The sequence below is a fragment of the Lactuca serriola genome, chromosome 4, assembly GCF_051521515.1.
Source record: "Lactuca serriola cultivar US96UC23 chromosome 4, Lser_US96UC23_V15, whole genome shotgun sequence".
NCBI lineage: Eukaryota > Viridiplantae > Streptophyta > Magnoliopsida > Asterales > Asteraceae > Lactuca > Lactuca serriola.
The window spans coordinates 339,115,163-339,137,092 of record NC_136411.1 but is presented as its reverse complement, the minus strand read 5'-3'; the positions used below and the strand labels follow the sequence as shown (position 1 = coordinate 339,137,092).

The following is a 21,930-nucleotide window of genomic DNA, read 5'->3' as shown; positions in this document are numbered from 1 at the left end:
GTGGTGTTTGAAGCTTGGAAAGAGAATATTGGAGGAAGAAAGCTAGGAGTGCAAAGGAATTGAAGCAAGGAAGGAGTGGGAAGCAAGATTTACCTCAGCTAGCATCCTTTGGAGGTATCAAAGTGCCATCCTTACTTCCCTTTTTCCCTTTTGTTGAGTTTCTAGGGCTTTTTATGGATTTTCAAGTTGGTATGATGAGCTATGGGCTAGATCTAAAGTTGTAACTTCAGATCTGGACCCTCCTTGGATTGTAGAAGCATAAAGTCACAGTCTTGGTTGTGATTAAGGTCCCTCTTGAGCATAAAGTTCCATTAAGAACTTAAAATAGGCATTTAGAGCCTTTATAGCCATGCATGCACTTAAAGTTTGCAACTTTACGTGATAAGCATGCCCTAGAAGCTTGGATCTATGAGTTGGAGCCGTTGCATGGCTCAAAACAAGTCTGTATGGAAAAAAGGACTGAATGGACTTGGCGAGTCGCAAGGTTGACTCGGCGAGTCACATGAAGATGGCCGTGAACTCGACGAGTTGGATGAACAACTCGGCGAGTCCGATGAAGATTGCCATAAACTCGACGAGTTGAAGAACTCGACGAGTCGGATGAGTTTTCTCATGGATATGGATGAGTGTGTATCCGTCGAGTTGCAAGGAGGGAACTCGACGGGTGGCAAGTTTGATCGAGAATCAAAGGAACTCTACGAGTCATTCTGATGACTCGGCGAGTTGGAAGGTAGTTCAGGGAACTCGGCGAGTAGCCAAGGGTACTCGGCGAGTTAAGGTCAACATGGACTATTGACCTTGACTGAGGACTTTGACTTTGACCAGGGGTTGACTAGTGGGTTATGGAGTACCTTATAAGGTTAAGGACTTATGAGTATGATGTACTATGATAATAGGTGGTGGAGACGGTGTCAAGTGATCCGAGAGTTGGAGTTTACCTTTCGTGTCGACATCTGCGAGGTGAGTTATCCTCACTATATCGATAGGGTCTACGGCACCAAGGTCGACCCTTTAGTTGTTATTGTTATGGTATGCTACATGTGGTTATGATCTGTTAGATCGGAATTGGGGTAGACAGTATGTTATGCTCTTATGATCCGTAGGGATTGGTATGTTAATGACCAGCTTGGTCGGTACTCTAGTTACATGAGAATTCTATGAGTTATGATCAGTGTGAAAAATATGTTTGATGTTTGTATATGCTTGTATATGACAGTATGCACACATGGTTATTTGCTTGTGGTTGGGTTGAGGCGGTCCTACTTTGTGCTGAAGGCCAATACACCCTATGAGCGGTCCAGGGAGATTGCAGGCCCACATGGCGGACCAGTCATGTCGAAGGCTCGGGATAGATTCAGACAGACTGTAGGCCCGGTAGGGCGGTCCAGTTAGGCCGATGGCCTAGTATGCATGTTGATTGATTGATTATTACTGATATGGTAATGTCAGTGTGGTATTGGTATTTTGGGGGTAGCTCACTAAGCCCTCGGGCTTACAGTTTTCAGTTTATTGTTTCAGGTACTTCTGGAGATCATGGAAAGGCGAAGGCATGACCATACCGCTCCTCATCCTTATGTTATGATTTTTGGGACACTCTGATGGAAATTGATTTGAAAACATTTTGTAAAAAATGCTATTTGGTTTTTATTTATGATTGAAAAAGTTTAAATTTGGCGTAAAATTTATGGATGTTACAGATTTATAAGAGTCCTTTGTCATTACAAATAATACAAGATAAGGAATGATAAACATAGTTATGTTTTTGCTATACATTCGACTCACATAAAATGGGGTTCATTTACATTTCAAACGTTTTGGATAAACTATAATTGGTATAGTTTCTGTTTCATATACATTACAGATAGTTATGTTAAACTATAATAGGTATAGTTTATGTTTCAATTACATTTCAAACTCATTACCAAAGGTTTTCAGTTCATATAAACAGGGTAGGAATACAAAGTACCGTGTTTATACAAAAAGGGGTTTTCAGTTCAGTTCATGTAAATCTGTTAATGAATAAATTTGTGAGACACTCGCTTCACGTTACCTCCAAAGTAACAAAGTCAAAAGTCCTATAAATTGTAACCAAAGTCTCTTGTAGGGAGAACGTGATAGTTGTGTATAGATCTATATTGGGTCTGACAAACCCGCACCTGAGCTGCATGCAACAACTAGACCGGTAGGTCTATGGTGACAAGTGTCATTTAACTGGCGACGCCTGAAGAACGTTGTACTATGAGGCCGACTGGGTCATAGTATGGTTATAATAACTCACATGGGGTATTAACAAAACATAAGATTTACGGGTTCTACTTCTAAATTTAACGAGTTTATGTCCATTCAAATTTGCATAAATTTCTTAAGTATGGTAAAAATACTTGTACATTTCGGTCTTAAATTTTAAGACTACAATACATTTTATAAGGGAAATATTGGATTTTTCTTGAACAAACATCACTTTTACAAAGAAAAGGATTTTAGCATCACTTTCAAAAACTTATGAACTCACCAACTTAATTGTTGACACTTTTTCAAAACTACTTGTATTCTCAGGGAATAAATAAAACAGGTAATCGACCGCTTTTGGGGATGGAACGCTAAGGCATCAAACGTTTTATTTCTTTTTGTCAACATAATGTAATTGATTTGGAAACATGTAAACATATACTTTGATGTAACTTTTTTCAATTATATTTATGTTGGTTGTCTATACTTTGAGCAATATTGTAATTGTTGTTATGATACCACACATGAAGTCCTCCACCCCCAGACGTTTCCGCCATCCTTGGTTTGGGGGTGTGACACTTTTTCTTGGCTTCGGGTCTTAATCAATTTGCATAAAGCAAATTGATTAGAGTTGGTGTTACCCCATCTCAAGTTGCGGATGTTGCAAGATCCATGGGCTGTGGTTTTTATTTTCTCCTATTTGTTCATCTTGGGGTTCATGCAGGTCATAATATGAACCGAGTGAACGCTTGGTCCTCTATTATTGAGAAATTTTGTAGTAGATTAGCGGGGTGAAAAGTTAAATGCCTTTCCTTTGGTGGTCGACTTACATTGATCAAGTTGGTTCTTGGGTCTGTGGGCAACTATTTAATGTTGGTGTTCCGTATTGGGATTTAAAGTGTTTTAGTTTGAGTATAATTCTACAAATGTAGATAAAACTCTGATAATTCCCATAAATATTATATATAGAAAATACAGGTCGTTACAGATGTACATTTCCAATTTTCCGCCATATAAAATCACACGACTTAAGGAAAATGTGTTAACAACAAGGAACTGTAGAGGACATTTATATGACACGGAAGCTATCAAAGTTAGGCAAAAGGTTCACATTAATTAGGTTCCTAAATGTGCTATTCATGGTTGGATCAACAAGGAGAATGACATATGGATTGGAAATTATCATATTTTCACATATGTTGTGAGGCTTTCACAGAATGACAATCATTTTCCCCAAGTGACCGTTTGACTACCTTATTATTGTCCAAAAACAAGACTATTGGTGGCTCTGTGATTTAGGAGGTTGCTAAGACATATGCTAATGCAATCAAAGATTGGGAGGTGTTGGAAAAGGTGGGTAAAGACATGAGAAACAAAAATGTATTGAGATTGTGAAGTCAAACATGTTGGTAATTCCTGACTCGACATGTGTCACATTGGGAGACGTGAGAGGCCCATTTGTAAGGATGAGTTTTTAACCAAAAAACCGAACTAGAAGTGGTTAGTGGTATTCGGCCCTGTTTTGGACCAATTTACATGCCTACCTGTTTTTTATTAATAATCTATACACGTTATGCAATAATGAAGGTTTTTTTACCTAGAAATCAATTATGTTGACGAACTATGGCCTTAGATTGATATTAAAACTTCTAGTGATTACACAAAGTTTAAGCAAAATGAAGTGGTTAAGAGTATCTTTAAGGAGTTTATACTTGTTTCAAAGAAGTTTTATGTATGCTATATGATGGTGTGGGTAATGGTTAAGGGTTTTCCACTTTGTGCATGGACATCAAAAACATCTAAAAGAGTTGTGAGCTAATTGGGGCCAAGTGATGTTTTCAGATGAAGATGAAGATGACACCATCTCCTTGAATAAGAATGGTGACTTTATCTTCAACACGAAGGTTGTACCGACGCTGAAGATTTTTTAATCGCTAGGTAGATTTTCGTGATGAAAATCCATAACCAAAAGAGAAAAGAGTTTTGGGAAAGAAAAAGACATTTGGGTTTTCAAGAAAGAGGCAAAAAACAAAAAGGAGACAAGAAGAAGAACTAAATCCATCTATGAAGAATAAGGAAAGAAAAGTTAATAGGCAAAGAAATAATCATTATACTGAGTTGGCAAGATAATAAATAAGCATGAATAACAATTGCACATAATATTAGGGGGGGGGGGGGGGGGGACTTGATGAGCCCTCATCTATAACACCTTTTATCGACAACGATTGATTTAGATGGACCTCATCGATGCTTGGACCACCACTCTAAATACATCCTTGGAAAATGCCTAACAAAATAGCCATTCTCTCACACCCCTAATACACATACAAAACTTTCTCCCAAAAATTTTATTTAACCGTCATATTATGTTCTCAGGATCTCCTCCAGGAGTACGATCAACGTTGTTTTATTATGTTGTGAACTGATGTCTTCATTCAGATGTTCCCAATCTACACAATAGCAATTGCCCGGAAGAACCAGCATGCATCACCATCCAAAAACTTAAACATCAGCGGTATAAATGTTGATCTTCATTCCAACGGTTTAGTCAACAAGTTCATATATGTTTCTTTCGTAGCAAAAACCTTGACGCACCTAAACATGTAAAAAAGAACATCATTAACCATATTGTTTTGTTATTTAATACATGAATGTCTCTTCATTATACTACATTCTTCCAAAAAGAGTCCAAACATGCTTTGTCATATTTCATCAAGTAGAAAAAACATAATCATGAAGAAATACTTAAGAATAGTATGATCTTTCAATGATGATTTATGTTGGAGTAAATCATTTATAAGTATTATTATAGGAAAATCTTGATAATATAGTGTTCTTAGACACTCAAAAAACTGTTTTGAGACAACAAATCGAAAAAATCAAGTGTTTTGATCTATTTTATTTATTTATTTAAGTAATGTCTAATAATTATATTTAACATTACAAAGGATACTAGATTTTATATCGAAAAAATTAATTAAGTAAATATTTGAAAATCGATTAAAATAAGTGTTAGAAGAGAAAACTATTTTTCCTATTTACTTTTTTTTTAGACGATTAATTCCATCAAATCGGCATACAACTATAAATCGCCGTGGGCGCAATTTGCGACGTTCGTCCGCAAAAGATTCATCGGTCGAGCAAGGTTCTGCAATCGCTATATTTCTCCACAGGTTCGTCAGTTGCATACAAATATACAGCTATTGATTCCATCATTATGAATCTTGCAATTACAAACCCTAGATCGAACTCTACAAACAACATCCAGATGATTCCTAAATTTTGTGCAAATTCTTTGAACTGTTTGTTTTATGGATTTAAAATTCCGATCTTGATTATACCCAATTGCAACTTTAGGGCTTTTAATAGCTCAATCAGTAGGTAATTTTAATTTTTTTATGATTTCGGAACAATTCGAATGTTAACAAGTTCTTCGAGTTTCTTCTTAGGGTTTACAGATGTCATTACCAGATGAATTATGGAGGTTGATTTTGGAACTTGGAGTCGAAACTTCATCGTTAACCTACAAAGACATTTGTTGTCTTTCAATGGCTTCCAGACGTTTAAATCATCTTTCAAAAGAAGACAACATTTGGTCAAAATTACTCTCTTCTGATTTCCCTACACTCTCTTCATCTTCATCTTCATCTTCAACCTCTACTCCTCCCAAATCCATCTACCAAACCAGATTCGAAAAAGACAAAGCAAAAAAACTTTTAGCAGAAAAACGAGCTGTCCTAAGACTCGAATCTCAGATCCATGAACACACAAGAAAAGTACACGAGATTGAACACCAATTAGGTGACGAGAATGAGAAAATCAAATCCGCCATTGATGAGTTGAAGAACTTGCAGAAAGTGAAGGAAGCTTCGAGTGCATTGAAGGTGTGGCAACCGGAGATTGTTCATGGAAGGCATAGACAGATTGTTGAGCATTGTAGTGTCCCTGTTGACTCGAGGATTAATGTGTTGGATATGGAGATTAAGCTTTGTAGACAACAGATGATTGGGTTTTTGAAAGCTCGAAGAGAAGAAAAGGGAAGACTTGAAGTGGTGAAGGAGAAGTTATTGAAGGTGAAGTATCGATCGTTTGAATGTTTGGAAAGAAGTAATGTTGATGAAGAATCAAGAAAGTGTAGAAAGAATTTGAAGAAAGTGAAAAGAGTGGAATAGTAATATTATGTTGAATGTTTATTATTGTTAGAGGTGTAATTTGTGTTTCTTTTTTAGGGATATTGAGTTTGAATATTGGTTTAAAAACTTTTGCTTATCAAAGGGCACAGAATATAACAAACCTTTTTTTTAATCAATAAAAAAATGTTTTGTTTTTTTAACGGATAATAACAATATATAACTTGAAACTTGTAAGATTATTGACCTATAATGTTAACATATTTATGTTACATTTTGCATAACAGAAGTGGCATTGCATTCAACATATTTATATTTCCATACTTACAATAGTAACAAAACATATTTTTTTTTTTAATAATAGCAATATGTATGATAAAACGTGTACAATTTTTACCATTTGCTTACGTATAACTACTATTAATAAAATATATAAATACGTTGATATTTAGGTTGTCGAGATCTAGATCTTATCTAGAATCGTTTTTCACTTCGTAAGTTTGAAATCATAAGATCTTCTATCAGACTGAAATAGTTATTGGTTTAAAAATATTAAGCACCACCAATCTATTGGTCACACATTTATATAAAGTTTGAGATGATAAGCTTTTAAAAGTTAATATATAAACTTTAAATGTAACTATCTAAAAAAATGTCATTTATATAAAGTTTGAGATGATAAGCATAAAAGTTAATACATAAACTTTAAATGTAACTATCTAAAAAAATGTCTCATTTATATAAAGTTTGAGATGATAATCTTAAAAGTTAATAAATAAACTTTAAATGTAACTATCTAAAAAAATGTCACACTTATATAAAGTTTGAGATGATAAGCTTAAAAGTTAATACATAAACTTTAAATGTAACTATCTAAAAAATGTTATCTTTATATAAAGTTTGAGATGATAAACTTAAAAGTTAATACAAACTTTAAATGTAACTATCTAAAAAAATGTCACACTTATATAAAGTTTGAAATGATAAGCTTAAAAGTTAATACATAAACTTTAAATGTAACTATCTAAAAAATGTCATACTTATATAAAATTTGAGATGATAAGCTTAAAAGTTAATACATAAACTTTAAATGTAATTATCTAAAAAATGTCACATTTATATAAAGTTTGAGATGATAAACTTAAAAGTTAATAGTTAAATGTAACTATCTAAAAATTTTCACATTTATATAAAGTTTGAGATGACAAACTTAAAAGTTAATACATAAACTTTAAATGTAACTATCTAAAAAATATTAAATGAAAAATGATTCATTTGGTATCATTATTTTTGCTCTCAAAAGTTATTTTGCCAATGAAAGCAAAAAACATGACACCAAAAGCTCATGGGCAAGTTTGACATGAAAAGTTTGAGAGTCTCTAACTTTTAGTTTTTGATAAAACGTTCGATTTAAATAAAAAACTTCATATAACAAATAAAAATTACATGCTTACATCCTACTAACTTCAGCTACCATTTACCAGCTAGTTTTGTCAAATACGCGTTAAATCATTGAATAAAATAACAAATCACAGAGATGCAAGGCTCTAGGTAGCTTCAAGCGACAACTAATGCTCGATTTCAATGGCTATGGACAAGTTATGAGACTCAATTTCGATCTAAACGATAACTAAATAACGCTATGCGATGAATTTATGAATTGATATATGAGATTAATTTTCTACTGTTAAGAAAGTCTTTAGAGTTTACATTTTAACACAAAAGACAAAATTAAAGATTCGAATCTTAACAACACTTCTGATATTACAAATAAAAAAAACTTTGCTACTCTCCGTAATTTAACCATTACTAAACCATCATAAAAAGACATTATTACAACATATAAGTATAGAACACTAAAAATTGTATACAAAACAATGCTCATTATAGAACAAAGGTATAATGAAACTCAAATACCCAATAAAAAGACATCTTTTGCTCATTAATTACATGTTTTTAGCTCTTGTTTAACTTCTTGTATTCCCTTGAAAAAAATGTTAAGATGAAGTGGTGTCGTTTTCTTTCTTAGCTGTTTCTTCCTCGAGTTTTTTCTTCCAATATTCATCCACAGGAGGTCCAAAGATAGCTTTTCCAGAGACAATTCCAATACTAAAACACATAAATCCAACAACTTAAAGTTACATGATTACAAGTTCAAGAATCATCATAATTTAGACATTTGTGAAATGACAAAAAAGGACATTTGGTAGATGGGGTGTTACATTCTTACATGATATTCGTTTTATCTCAGGAAAATATCAGATTGTAGATTTGAAACTTGTTAATTAGGGTTTTACCTTCAATTGAATAGAACCCTAGCATAAATTACTAGCAGCAAACAGTGAAACGTTTAACTTAGGGCATTAGAAAATCTCAACAAACTCATCATGAATCGGATTTCGTTTTATCAAGATAGTAATATCTGTTTCCCATATTATCAACGTAGATTGCAAATCAAAAGTGTCTTGCTTTTAGTGTGACATTGGTAGGTTCAATGATCAATTTCAATAATCTTCGTAAGCATATAACAGAAGAGGGAAGATAAAATGAACATTTTGTTGGGATCAAGGCAAGGAGTAGATCTAGATGATTTGAGTTCGTATACGATAAAGAGAAGAACTTACACAACAGCTCCAATAACCATGGGAAGCGACAGGAACCTCCTTCGATTGAACATACTATCTGCTAATGCGCGATCGCGCACACACACACAAACACAAATCCCCGCTTGAGATTCTTTCTAGGGTTTAGAATTTTAATGGCGAAAAATTGAAATGGGTAATTGGGTATTGTCGTATTGGTCGGGTTAACTGAGAACCGAAGCTCCAAGCTTTAGATTTCAACCGTAATGGATCGTGGAGCATTTCTTGAAATCAGATTGAACCATTGAAAGGCCCATTTGTCAATTCCTCGATAATAACTTAAAAGTAATTGAACTTTCAATTTTATTTGTATTTCGTCACTAATTTTTTTTGGCGTTTGATTTATTTATGAATTATTTAATTTTACTTAGTAAGGGTAAAATATAAACATTTAATATAATTCATGAATAAATTAAGTATAATTTTTTTTTCAATAACTACTAAATATGAACTAGTTGAAAGTTTGTTACCCTTTCAAGTTATTATCTCTTATTGTAATTATCCTTTAGTTTATTTTGTTGTGTGTTGTGTTTGTAAGGAGTATTACAAAATAGAATGCGTATCACAAAAACATGTTGTAGTTCATTGCTTTAATCATAGTCAATGAGATAAAATTTTAACGAGTTTCTTTATTCACGTATAAGTGAATGGCCAACCCACAAAGAAGAAATAATCAGTAGAGTTTCACAAAGGTAAAAGGACACATATACAAGCAATAAAACAAATATTGAAAATCAAAAGGAGCATGGTGAGAAGGTATATAGAGAACCAACATACAAATAAAAAAGTTAGATGCAAGTAATAACTAGGAAGAAAAGTAATCACAAGACAAGTTGAAAGTAAAAACAGTGAAAACTAGGCAAAATACACAAACAATGTAAAGGGAACTAGCACTTAGACTACTCATGTACTACTCTACGGCCTTGATCTTATGCATCTGCACTCTCTAATCAAAGCTTATATACTTGTACAAAGAAAACCTCATCCAAATTTAACATTGCATTATCTTCAAGCCTCTTTATCATATGTTCTCTTATTTTCTCATGATCTACAACGACTGTCTCCACCATGTGGAGTGAAAACTGTTGCCTATGTCCTAAGTATACGTATGAAACCACCATAATCTTTGTTTCTTCAATTTCTATGTGATTAAAGTCCTTTCTATTGTATTTCAAAGTGTTGTTTTTAGTACCTTACACAATAAAGATATATCACACGATTACTAAAACATCCGCATTTTTGTGACCTTCATATTTAGCTTGTGTTCATTCTTATAACATTTAGAACAATTTACAAGATAATGACATGAAAGGGTAACAAACTTACAACTTTGCACATTTAGTCATTGATATTTTTTTCATGATTGATTTACCCCTAAATTATTTGAAATTGTTCACATTTTACCCTTATCACCGGTTATAGTTGGCTATAAGGGTAAAATGTGAACAATTTTAAAGGATAAATCAAGCACGAAAAAATCTAGTGACTAAATGTGAACAAAGTTGAAAGCTCGCTACCCTCTCGAGTCCTTATCCCTTAAAAAATTTAAAAACATATCCCATTATGCTCTAATAACTCTCAAGGTTTTGAATAATCAACATATAAACTAATACCTAACTCTTTTATAATATTAAAATTCCTCAATTTTAATGTGTATGACATAGTAATATTTTACAAGAAAGATAAATGTCTACTTAAACAAGCTGCACATTACATAAAACTGAAAATCTATTAGAATAAACATCACTTAATACCTAAAATTCAATACAATGCGAATTACGTTTTACTTAGACATTAAGTTATACTTTAATGTTATGTATACTGTAACATCCCGTTTTAAGAAGAATAATTAATTAATAAACCAGGAACCCCGGGAAGTAATTATTATTATTATTTTATATAATTAGAGTTCAAAACTTAATAATAATTAGTGGGGTGTTGGTTTCGGGAAGCCAAATGACAAGAATTAAAATTCCCTCACCCCACCTTCCTCCAGTCGTCACCACCTCTCTTCCCCTCCTATCTCCGGCGCCATCACCACTTCTCCTGTTATGACTAGCCGAGACCAACGACGAATCCTCCATGACCGAAGAAACTAAAGACCATCGGGAGGGCTTGCATACGATCATCCTCCAGCCGCCGCTGCACCATTGTTGTGGAAGACGAAGCTGCCAACCGCCATGGCCGCCGCTATGCCACCGATATTATCACCGAACGCTTGATGTTGTTGTTGCTATTTTGCCTCGGAGATGCCGCCGATAACGCTAATGATGGGCGTTGCTATTGATCTTGACTCGTCGTTGCCACTGCCGGACGTCGGGGATAGCGAAGATCTCCATGTGGGACGCCGGAGACCACGTGACGGGAGCTTGGACCGGTTCTGTAGTCATGGGAGGGACCGGTCGGACCAGTTGCGGTGGGATCTCGATATGACCACCAGTTGCTGTCGTTAGCTGCTGTGTTACCGCTTTCCTCGCCGTTGTCGTTGCCTCACGCCACCAGGTGGGTGGCGGGTTCTTTCTTTAAGCAAGACTGTGTGTATGTGTATGTACTTAGTGTGTGTGTGTGTGGGTTATTTTGAGATTTCATTGTAAGTTGTAATAGTGTAGGAATAATGAAAAAGAAAGTCTAAACCACCACCGTGAGGTGGTGGCTGCCACCTGCCGCCGTATCGGGTGGCGGTGTGCCTCGTTTGCATTTTTGGACTCGTTTGGGGGATGCTTGGTCAAAGTGGGCCCCAATGAAGCCCTAATGGGCCCAAAGAAACCCTAATTTACCTAATAAAACACTAATGGGGCCAATAATGCCCAAAGTGACCTAAAAGCCCAACCAATTGATTAATGGGCTAGTATTGGGTTGGGAAACCCTAATTAGGGTTTGGAAAACCGTAAGGGCATAAAACCCTAATCGTGGGAATCATTTGGGACACACGAAAATTAATTATTAAATTTAAAATTATAACTGATAACCATTGGCAACTAGCTTAAGGCAATAATGGACTTAATGGATTAAGTCCTTAATAGGATAAGTAAGAAACACTTAACCCTAAGCATCATTTCATGTGAAAGCCCTAATCTCATTCGGGCCTTGAATTGGGCCTTCTTATCGAGCCTTGGCGATTGGACTATTGGTGGGCCATCCAAGAACAAGTTAATGGACCAAAATAATTAGATGGGCTTTAGGATAAGGCCCATGTGAGGGCTTAGGCCCAATTTGGAAAATTGGGCCATAGATGGGCCATAACTAGGCCTTTATGATTATGTGATATTGGGCCATGGAAATTGGATTGGAATAATTGGATGGGCCTTAAAGAAAGACCATGTAGAGGTCTAGGCCCAATTTGGAAAGTTGGGCCATATGTTGGGCTTTGGCCCATTGTTGACATTTGGGCTTTTATAGTGTGAGTTGGACCTTGGGCTTAGAACCCAATTATTAATTGGGTATTGTTTGATGTTGATAGTTTAGGAACCTGTCAACCAGCAATTGGAGTTTTATCTGCGGGACTTCAGCAATGCCAGGTAAGTTATCCTCACTATACTAAGGGGTCTAAGGCACCAAGGCCGGCCCATTGGATATGTTATCCTAGTAGTGTTAAATGTTGAGTATGAGTTAGTGTTGCATGCTAGTGGTTATGCCAGTTAGGTAGACCTGTAGGACTACCTGTGATGTTATATGATTATTGCATGCTCAGTAGTTATTTATATGTTATGTGGGATGGGTTGAGGTTGTACTGCTCCGTGCGGTAGCCAACAAACCCCAGAGTATTCCAGATATGAGCTGAGGGCCTGGCAGGCATTCCAGACTCACACTGAGGACTCGGGAGCAGTCCAGATACGAGCTGAGGGCCCGGTAAGCATTCCATACTCGTATTGAGGGCTCGGTGGCAATCCAGATGTGAGCTGAGGGCTCAATAGGCGTTCCAGACTCACACTGTGGGCCCAAGGGTATTCCAGTCGGTAAAGCTGTGGACCCGTTACGTGCTGTTCTGTTCAGTTTGTAATGTTATGATATTGTTGATATCGTTATGTGGACTGTATGTGTATTGGTATTTGGGGGGTAACTTACTAAGCTTTGGGGGGGCTTACAGTTTCAGTTTATTGTTTCAGGTACTTTAGGGGATCATGGCAAGGAAAAGGTGTGATCGTACAACTCCTCACTTTTTATGACTTTGTTTCTGGGATACTCTGATATGATACATTTTGAAAACAAGTTTGTAATAGTTAATGGATTTGAAATGTTTTTAAAAGTTTAAATTGGCTTGAATTTTTCGGGTGTTACAAGTTGGTATCAGAGCCTTGGTTTGAGTGAATTGGAGGAACACTCATGTGAATCCAGTCTCAAATCAATGAAAGGATTTTCCAAAATGGTTTTTAAAATGGTTTTCAAAATAAGTAAAGGAGGATGCAGGGTGTACGATCATCCGGAGCCAATATGTAGACCCCAAAATACCATACAGTTATTGATATTGTGATATGTTAGAACAACATGCTAGTACTAGGCTAGGGATCTTTAGGGATTGCATGATAGAATTGCCTGATTACATGATGCCTGCTAGCCTAGGATTTCCTTTATATGAGATTGACGTCATTACTGTAGTTGCTTAGTGTATGCATCACAGTTATACATAATTAAGATCTTATAGCCTGAGAACGTTTGATTTGGCCTTATGTTCTGTTCTTGTTTGTTTGGGAGCTTAGGGTAGGATTGGATATTCGAAAGTCTATAGGGTCCAGCATTATGTATAGCTAGCATACACTAGTGCTACAGGGTTGGTGGAAGTTTTATGGATGGGTGGGTTGTGTGAGGCCGGGAGGCCAGTTATGAGACACTTAGCATTCCTCTAGTAGTGAGGATTGAGCGCTAGCCATGTTATATATTCAGTTAGGGTGTTGTGGTGATACTTGAGACAAATATGGGTAGTTGTGGAAGGTAGTATGGGCCCGTACTACTGAAAGCACAGGGCCCATACGCGTATCAAGGAAGTCACAACCCCTAAGGTTGGGTAGGGAGTTGGTCCCCTATCATTATATGGATTATCAGAGATCTTTCTGGTGAATTATCAGAATGGTGGTTACGATACATCTTCAGACGGATCCGGGTTAGGATCGATAGGCCAGTGTTGTCAGAGGATTATGTCAGTGAGACCATCCAGGATGAGGTGATCAAGATTGTTCGAGGACAATTTTCGGAGATGTTTGGGTCTATCAAGACTGCTATAGTTGAGCATTTTGATGAGTGTTATGTAGCTAGTGTCGAGACGGTTGACGTGGCAGTTATAGCAGTTGTAACAACGGCAAGGGGAGGAGTTGGTCAAGCTTTCTGGTACCAAGATTTGTTACTGGGACATATTCTGACGAGCAGAGGGCTGCAGTCACTTGGGATCAGGGGGATGTTCTGTACTTATTACATTCCACGGGTTAAGCGGGAGAGTCTAGCATATGCGTTTCTAGATTTGAGGCTTCAGGGGTTTTGCTCGAGGCCGAAATGTGAGTTGCGGGGACTCCAGGAAGGAGTAATGATTATGTTCAACTGGAGTTAGGAAGCTCGAGTTAGAATGGTTAATTGATAGGATTGGAATGTTGTTTTCTAGGGCAAGGATTGTGCCCTTTTCAACTTTGCAAGCTCAAAGGAATGAGCAGGCTCGTGACCCCAGGATCAGGTTGTATTTCCAGCTCGGGGTCAGTTAGTCGCAGGGGTTGGCGATAGTAATTCAGTGCTGGTGAGCGTAGGTTGGTCGATGTGGCATGAGAAATCTTATGAGGTGTACGCAATTACCTTTCCGACCCATAGGCGTTAAGATCCGATTCACCTTGGATCACTTGTATCGGGTGGTGATTGTGCAATCTTTTGCACTTCAGAATTTGAGACTAAGTTATAGGAGTAGTTTGTAGCCCGGTTAGAGTAGAGGTTGCTTCAGTTACTGCAATTCAATTATGGACGATTGATCTGGTAAGTGAGTCAAGGTGCGAGACCCTGAATGATATGATTTCTAAAGCTTGAAAGCGAGAGATTTGTTTGGAGCACTTGAGAAGAAGGGTATTATGTTAGAGGTTGCAGACAGAGTCCCATAGGATGGTTATTTGACATTGTCAGGGTTCATTGGTGTTAGTAATCGTTATTGATTAGCATATGAGAGCGCCAAGGGAAATAGATTGTTGCTGAAGTATTAGTAGAGCATCTATCTTTGGACTTCCAAATTTGAGAGTGGGATCATTCAAGCATCAGGGATTGTCAGCTAAGTTATGTTGGGCTTCACACTAGTGGGTGGTGGTTAGTGTTCTAAGTGGGGGAGAATCGGTAATTCTCAGGCTCAGCATCAGCTATTGATGGTTTTGTTTGTTACTGCTCAGATTATGGTTTCCAGAATGGTCGGACAGTCATTAAGTGGTGAACCCTCATGGAGCAGGAATTCTCCGAATGGTATTCAAGAGGCAACAGTTGCGAAGCCAGGAGCGTGCCACCCATTCCCTTAGCAGTGTGTTTATGTTCTTTAAGTCTTTGGGGTATGTTTCTCCCCAATGGTGAAATAGAATTTTGATTCGTATCAAACTCGTGTTTCGGTAACCTTCAGGATAATTGTGGAGGTCTTCTCGGACTAGTTGGTATTAGTAGAATCGGATCAGTCTCAACCTAGTATGGGCTTTGTGGCGAGTGAATGTGAAGTTAAGGATTCCCAATTATGTACATGGTAGTGGTTCTTCATGTGTAATGGCGGGTATTTATGGTGGCATTAGAGTTGGTTCGATGTACGTGTGATCAGGTCTGGGTTATAGTCTGCAAAGTTGAGTCTAGAGTTCATCTCTCATTTTATTCAGGGGTCGAGTGCGACCAAGGGTTGCATGATTTTGCTTGGATAAACAACTTGTTCTATAGGTGGATCGGGCATAGTGGGATTTCAACATGGTAGCACAGGTTGGTGTTATGAAGAATACTGGTTAGGTCTTTCTTTTGGATAAGATTGATAGCTATAAGAAGCATTCCAGTCATGAGCTGAGGGCCAGGTAGGGCATACCAGACTCATGATGTGAACTCAGAGGCAATTCAGACCTATGTTGTGGGCCTTGTAGGGGTATTCCAGTCATAGGTTGTGGGCCTAGTAATCTTAGTGGTCTATTCCTTCTGTTTGAGCGTTTTCAGAATGGACATACTGTTGAGATTCGGGTGAGCCGTAATCTGCCAGGAGGAATCAAAAGATTTGTGAAAAACACAAGGGCAGGTCGTTGAACTTAAAGTTATGCATTTGAAACCGAGTTTCATATATACTGGTATTATGATCGAGGGTATTCCATCCTGAGGATTATTGGACCCGTCATGGGTATGCCTGGTATTCCAGCTCGAGGTTGATTGGGCCAGGTATGAGCGGTTGGATTTATGAGTCGGTTAGCATATATATGTGGTTCAAGAACCAAAGGAAACATTGTCGTGTTGATCCAAAAAGGGTTCATCTCCCAGTTTACATCTCGTTGTTCGTTTTATCGCTAGGAATTGGTTATCAGAACGAATTTCTCTTGAAGGAGTACCTAATCTCTTGTCGAGAAGAGAATTATAGGTAGCAGTGCGGGATTTGTGATTCCGCTTTTGGGTGGGAAACCCCAGGTTACTAGCAGTTAAATAGTCAGTTGGAAGATAAGTGCAATGAACTCGGCAATGATCCAGTATGGGCGGTCTTTCAGGAAGCCAGACCATCTCGAGACTCCAGATTTCAGATCGAGTAAATGTGATCATATTGTAAGGGATTCATTTATTTTCCAAGTCTTAGAACCTTGCGAGGGTTGGATGTGGATGCCTTGGAAGGGCTAGAGTATTGCTCAGGGTTGTAGTCAAGTAGCTTAAGTTGTTTAGCGTGTAAGGCATGATTAGAAACGATTTCGAGGACGAAATCAAATTCAAGTGGGGGAGAGTTGTAACACCCCGTTTTAAGAAGAATAATTAATTAATAAACCAGGAACCCTGGGAAGTAATTATTATTATTATTTTATATTAGTAGAGTTCAAAACTTAATAATAATTAGTAGGGTGTTGGTTTCGGGAAGCCAAATGACAAGAATCAAATCTCCGGGGGTTAAAGTGTAATTTTGGGACTTAATTGTAAAGATTATCATAAGCCAAGGGGTTTTTGGTATTATTTTGACTTAATTTGAAAGGAATTATGTGAGCAAGGGTAGGAAAAGTAAATTATGGACTTGCTGTGAAAATAATTCTATGGGGAGGGACCAATTATGACATTATGGAATGAAGTTTGATCAGAGGCGTGTATATATCTTCATTTCTGTCACCTTCTAAACCCTAAACCTAATTGATGCACCGGCCGCCAGCCTTCCCTCACCCCACCTTCCTCCAGCCGTCACCACCTCTCTTCCCCTCCTATCTCCGACGCCATCACCACTTCTCCTGTTATGACCAGCCGAGACCAGCGACGAATTCTCCATGAACGAAGAAACTGAAGACCATCGCGAGGGCTTGCAGACAATCCTCCTCTATCTGCCGCTGCACCGTTGCTATGGAAGACGAAGCTGCTAACCGCCATGGCCACCGTTGTGCCGCCGATATTATCACCGAACGCTTGATGCTGCTGTTGCTACTTCACCTCTGAGATGCCACTGATAACGCTGATGATGGGCGTTGCTGTTGTTCTTGACTCGTCGTTGCTATTGCTGGACGTCGGGGATAGCGAAGATCTCCATGTAGGACGCTGGAGCCCACGTGACGGGAGCTTGGACCGGTTCTGTGGTCATGGGAGGGACCGGTCGTACCTGTTGCGGTGGGATCTCGATATGACCACCAGTTGCCGCCGTTAGCCGCTGTGTTACCGCTCTCCTCGTCGTTGCCGCTGCCTCACGCCACCAGGTGGGTGGCGGGTTCTTTCTTCAAGCAAGACTGTGTGTGTGTATGTGTGGGTTATTTTGAGATTTCATTGTAAGTTGTAATAGTGTAGGAATAATGAAAAAGAAAGTCTAAACCACCACCGTGAGGTGGTGGCTGCCGCCTCACGCCACCACCGGCCGCCGTATGGGGTGGCGGTGTGCCTAGTTTGCATTTTTGGACTCATTTGGGGGATGCTTGGTCAAAGTGGGTCCAATAAAGACCTAATGGGCCCAAAGAAACCCTAATTTACCAAATAAAACACTAATGGGCCCAATGAGGCCCAAAGTGACCATAAAGCCCAACCAATTGATTAATGGGCTAGTATTGGGTTGGGAAACCCTAATTAGGGTTTGGAAACCCTTAAGGGCCTAAAACCCTAATCGTGGGAATCGTTTGGGACACACGAGAATTAATATTAAATTTCAAATAATAACTGATAACCATTGGCAACTAGCTTAAGGCAATAATGGACTTAATGGATTAAGTCCTTAATGGGTTAAGTAAGAAACACTTAACCCTAATCATCATTTCATGTGAAAGCCCTAATCTCATTCGGGCCTTGAATTGGGCCTTCTTATCGAGCCTTGGCGATTGGACTATTGGTGGGCCATCCAAGAACAAGTTAATGGACCAAAATAATTAGATGGGCTTTAGGATAAGGCCCATGTGAGGGCTTAGGCCCAATTTGGAAAATTGGGCCATAGATGGGCCATAACTAGGCCTTTATGATTATGTGATATTGGGCCATGGAAATTGGATTGGAATAATTGGATGGGCCTTAAAGAAAGACCATGTAGAGGTCTAGGCCCAATTTGGAAAGTTGGGCCATATGTTGGGCTTTGGCCCATTGTTGACATTTGGGCTTTTATAGTGTGAGTTGGACCTTGGGCTTAGAACCCAATTATTAATTGGGTATTGTTTGATGTTGATAGTTCAGGAACCTGTCAACCAGCAATTGGAGTTTTATCTGCGGGACTTCAGCAATGCCAGGTAAGTTATCCTCACTATACTAAGGGGTCTAAGGCACCAAGGCCGGCCCATTGGATATGTTATCCTAGTAGTGTTAAATGTTGAGTATGAGTTAGTGTTGCATGCTAGTGGTTATGCCAGTTAGGTAGACCTGTAGGACTACCTGTGATGTTATATGATTATTGCATGCTCAGTAGTTATTTATATGTTATGTGGGATGGGTTGAGGTTGTACTGCTCCGTGCGGTAGCCAACAAACCCCAGAATATTCCAGATATGAGCTGAGGGCCCGACAGGCATTCCAGACTCACACTGAGGACTCGGGAGCAGTCCAGATACGAGCTGAGGGCCCGGTAAGCATTCCATACTCGTATTGAGGGCTCGGTGGCAATCCAGATGTGAGCTGAGGGCTCAATAGGCGTTCCAGACTCACACTGTGGGCCCAAGGGTATTCCAGTCGGTAAAGCTGTGGACCCGTTACGTGCTGTTCTGTTCAGTTTGTAATGTTATGATATTGTTGATATCGTTATGTGGACTGTATGTGTATTGGTATTTGGGGGGTAACTTACTAAGCTTTGGGGGGGCTTACAGTTTTAGTTTATTGTTTCAGGTACTTTAGGGGATCATGGCAAGGAAAAGGTGTGATCGTACAACTCCTCACTTTTTATGACTTTGTTTCTGGGATACTCTGATATGATACATTTTGAAAACAAGTTTGTAATAGTTAATGGATTTGAAATGTTTTTAAAAGTTTAAATTGGCTTGAATTTTTCAGGTGTTATATATATATATATATATATATATATATATATATATATCTATATATATATATATATATATATATATATATATATATATATATATATATATATATAATGATATCTAATAGAAATTTAGTAAGATTAAATAATTATTTAATTAAATAAAGATAGATATTAAATGATTTCCATAATTGTATGTATATTAAATGATATCTATAATTATAAATCTCTTTTTATAGAAACTATTTAAATTCGTCATTAATGTCAGCAATAACATTTTTTCAGAATGAATTCGCATCTAGATTTTCATGTACGAATTCGTGTTTTGTTTATGGACTCACTCACTTAAAATACAATAAAGTTGCATAGAATATGAAGAATAAGAGCGTATTCTACTACAATACACTCTCATTCTGTTAGAATATACTCTCATTCCTCTAGAATAAACTCTCATTCTACTAGAATACACTCTCGATCTCTATAATCTAGACAACTTTATTGTATTTTGAGTGAGTGAGTCATGAAACAAAATACAAACCTATACATAAAAAACAAGATGCGAATTTATTCTGAAAGAATATTATTACTGATATTAATGACGAACTTAATTAGTTTCCACAAAATAGAATTATAATTATGATATCATTTAATATACATATAATTATGGAAATATTTAATATCTATCTTTATTTAATTAAATAATAATTTAATTTTTACTAAATTCTTATTGGTGCATTCTAGCACACAATATATGTGAGAAACATTTGAACCTAGTTCTCTCTCTCTCTCTCTCTCTCTCTCTATATATATATATATATATATATATATATATATATATATATATATATATATATCCCTATCCTAATAAAAGAATAGTTTTAATATCTTTTTGATATGTGTCATCCTATTAGGTCTTCTAATTAATACATATTTTATATTTTTTTGCCATGTGTCACCCTATTAGGTCTCTTAATTAATGCATGCCACTTGTCAACCTATTAATTCTCAATTTCAAATTTTAAATATTAAATTTCTCACTCTAATTACTTTAAATTAATAACATTAGAATAAAAATTAGAATAAAATTAATACAAATTATAAGGTGATATAATTTCACATATTTATTTAAATTAACGATTATAATTTTATATAACTAAATAAATATATCTTAATTAATAATTTATTTAAAATAATTTATTAATAATTTTGATCTCTCACTATTAAAGTTTAATTAACTTTATAACCGTGGTTTCCACGGGTTATAAACTAATATATATATATATATATATATATATATATATATATATATATATATATATATATATATATAGGCAAAAGTGAACTCATAATCATCTCATCATTTTTCAACATCAAAAACAACAATCTTTTCCAAATGGTGCGTCTAAGCCATATCTAGGCTAAAAAAATGATTTGATGATTTTTTTTGTATAACTGTTGATGAGCATAATCAGCAGTCATATGGACTCCTGATTACTCATCTGCAGTCCATATAGTTGTTGATTGTGCATACTTATAGTCCATATAACTGCTGATTGTGCTCATTAATAGTCCATATGACTGCTGATCGTGCTTAAATGCAAATTTCGAAAACAAAATTGTCAAATCTTTTTTTTGAGCCAAGATATATCTTAGACGCACCATTTTGGAGAATATTTGTGTTACTGATTTTGAAAAATGATGAGTTGATTATAAATTTACAAGTTCATATGCTTTTTTTAGTTCTTAAAATAATTTAGCCATATATATATATATATATATATATATATATATATATATATATATATATATATATATATATATATATATATATATATGGTGAGGTTCAATAGAGAACTATTATTAGCAAGGAACTTAGAAACCAATTATGATTGTCGGAAATCATAATGATCAGCAGTCAAGGGAATGAGTACACTTATACATTTGATGCACATACACTAGATTAATAATTTATTTAAAATAATTTATTAATAATTTTGATCTCTCACTATTAAATTTTAATTAACTTTATAACCGTGGTTTCCACGGGTTATAAACTAATATATATATATATATATATATATATATATATATATATATATATATATATATATATATATATATATATATATATATATATATATATATATATATATAGGCAAAAGTGAACTCATAATCATCTCATCATTTTTCAACATCAAAAACAACAATCTTTTCAAAATGGTGCGTCTAATCCATTTCTAGGCTAAAAAAATGATTTGATGATTTTTTTGTATAACTGTTGAAGAGCATAATCAGCAGTCATATGGACTGCTGATTACTCATCTGCAGTCCATATA

At 36.4% G+C, this 21,930-nt stretch overlaps 1 protein-coding gene and 1 long non-coding RNA gene across 3 annotated transcripts; one reads left to right on the top strand and one right to left on the bottom strand.

Annotated features, from left to right (window-relative positions):
* Nucleotides 1-5,282: 5,282 nt before the first annotated feature.
* Nucleotides 5,283-6,562, top strand: LOC145097492 (F-box family protein). 2 transcript variants are annotated; one of them, XM_079035059.1, is made up of 2 exons: nucleotides 5,283-5,402; nucleotides 5,679-6,562. In XM_079035059.1, exon 2 carries the CDS (start codon nucleotides 5,688-5,690, stop codon nucleotides 6,399-6,401), a length of 714 nt encoding a protein of 237 aa, XP_078891185.1. In that variant the 5' UTR covers nucleotides 5,283-5,402; nucleotides 5,679-5,687; the 3' UTR covers nucleotides 6,402-6,562. The 2 variants fall into 2 exon arrangements, with proteins under 2 accessions (XP_078891185.1, XP_078891186.1); XM_079035060.1 differs by having other exon boundaries at nucleotides 5,291-5,402; nucleotides 5,688-6,562.
* A 1,561-nt stretch (nucleotides 6,563-8,123) lies between these two features.
* Nucleotides 8,124-9,360, bottom strand: LOC145097491 (uncharacterized). The gene is made up of 2 exons (XR_013704388.1): nucleotides 8,984-9,360; nucleotides 8,124-8,468 (listed from the first exon to the last, which is right to left on the bottom strand). It is a non-coding gene; the product is annotated as an uncharacterized LOC145097491 (long non-coding RNA).
* Nucleotides 9,361-21,930: the final 12,570 nt, after the last annotated feature.

Excerpts from the sequence above, each read along its gene's own strand:
- LOC145097492 (XM_079035059.1), top strand. The coding sequence starts at position 5,688 with ATGTCATTACCAGATGAATTATGGAGGTTGATTTTGGAACTTGGAGTC.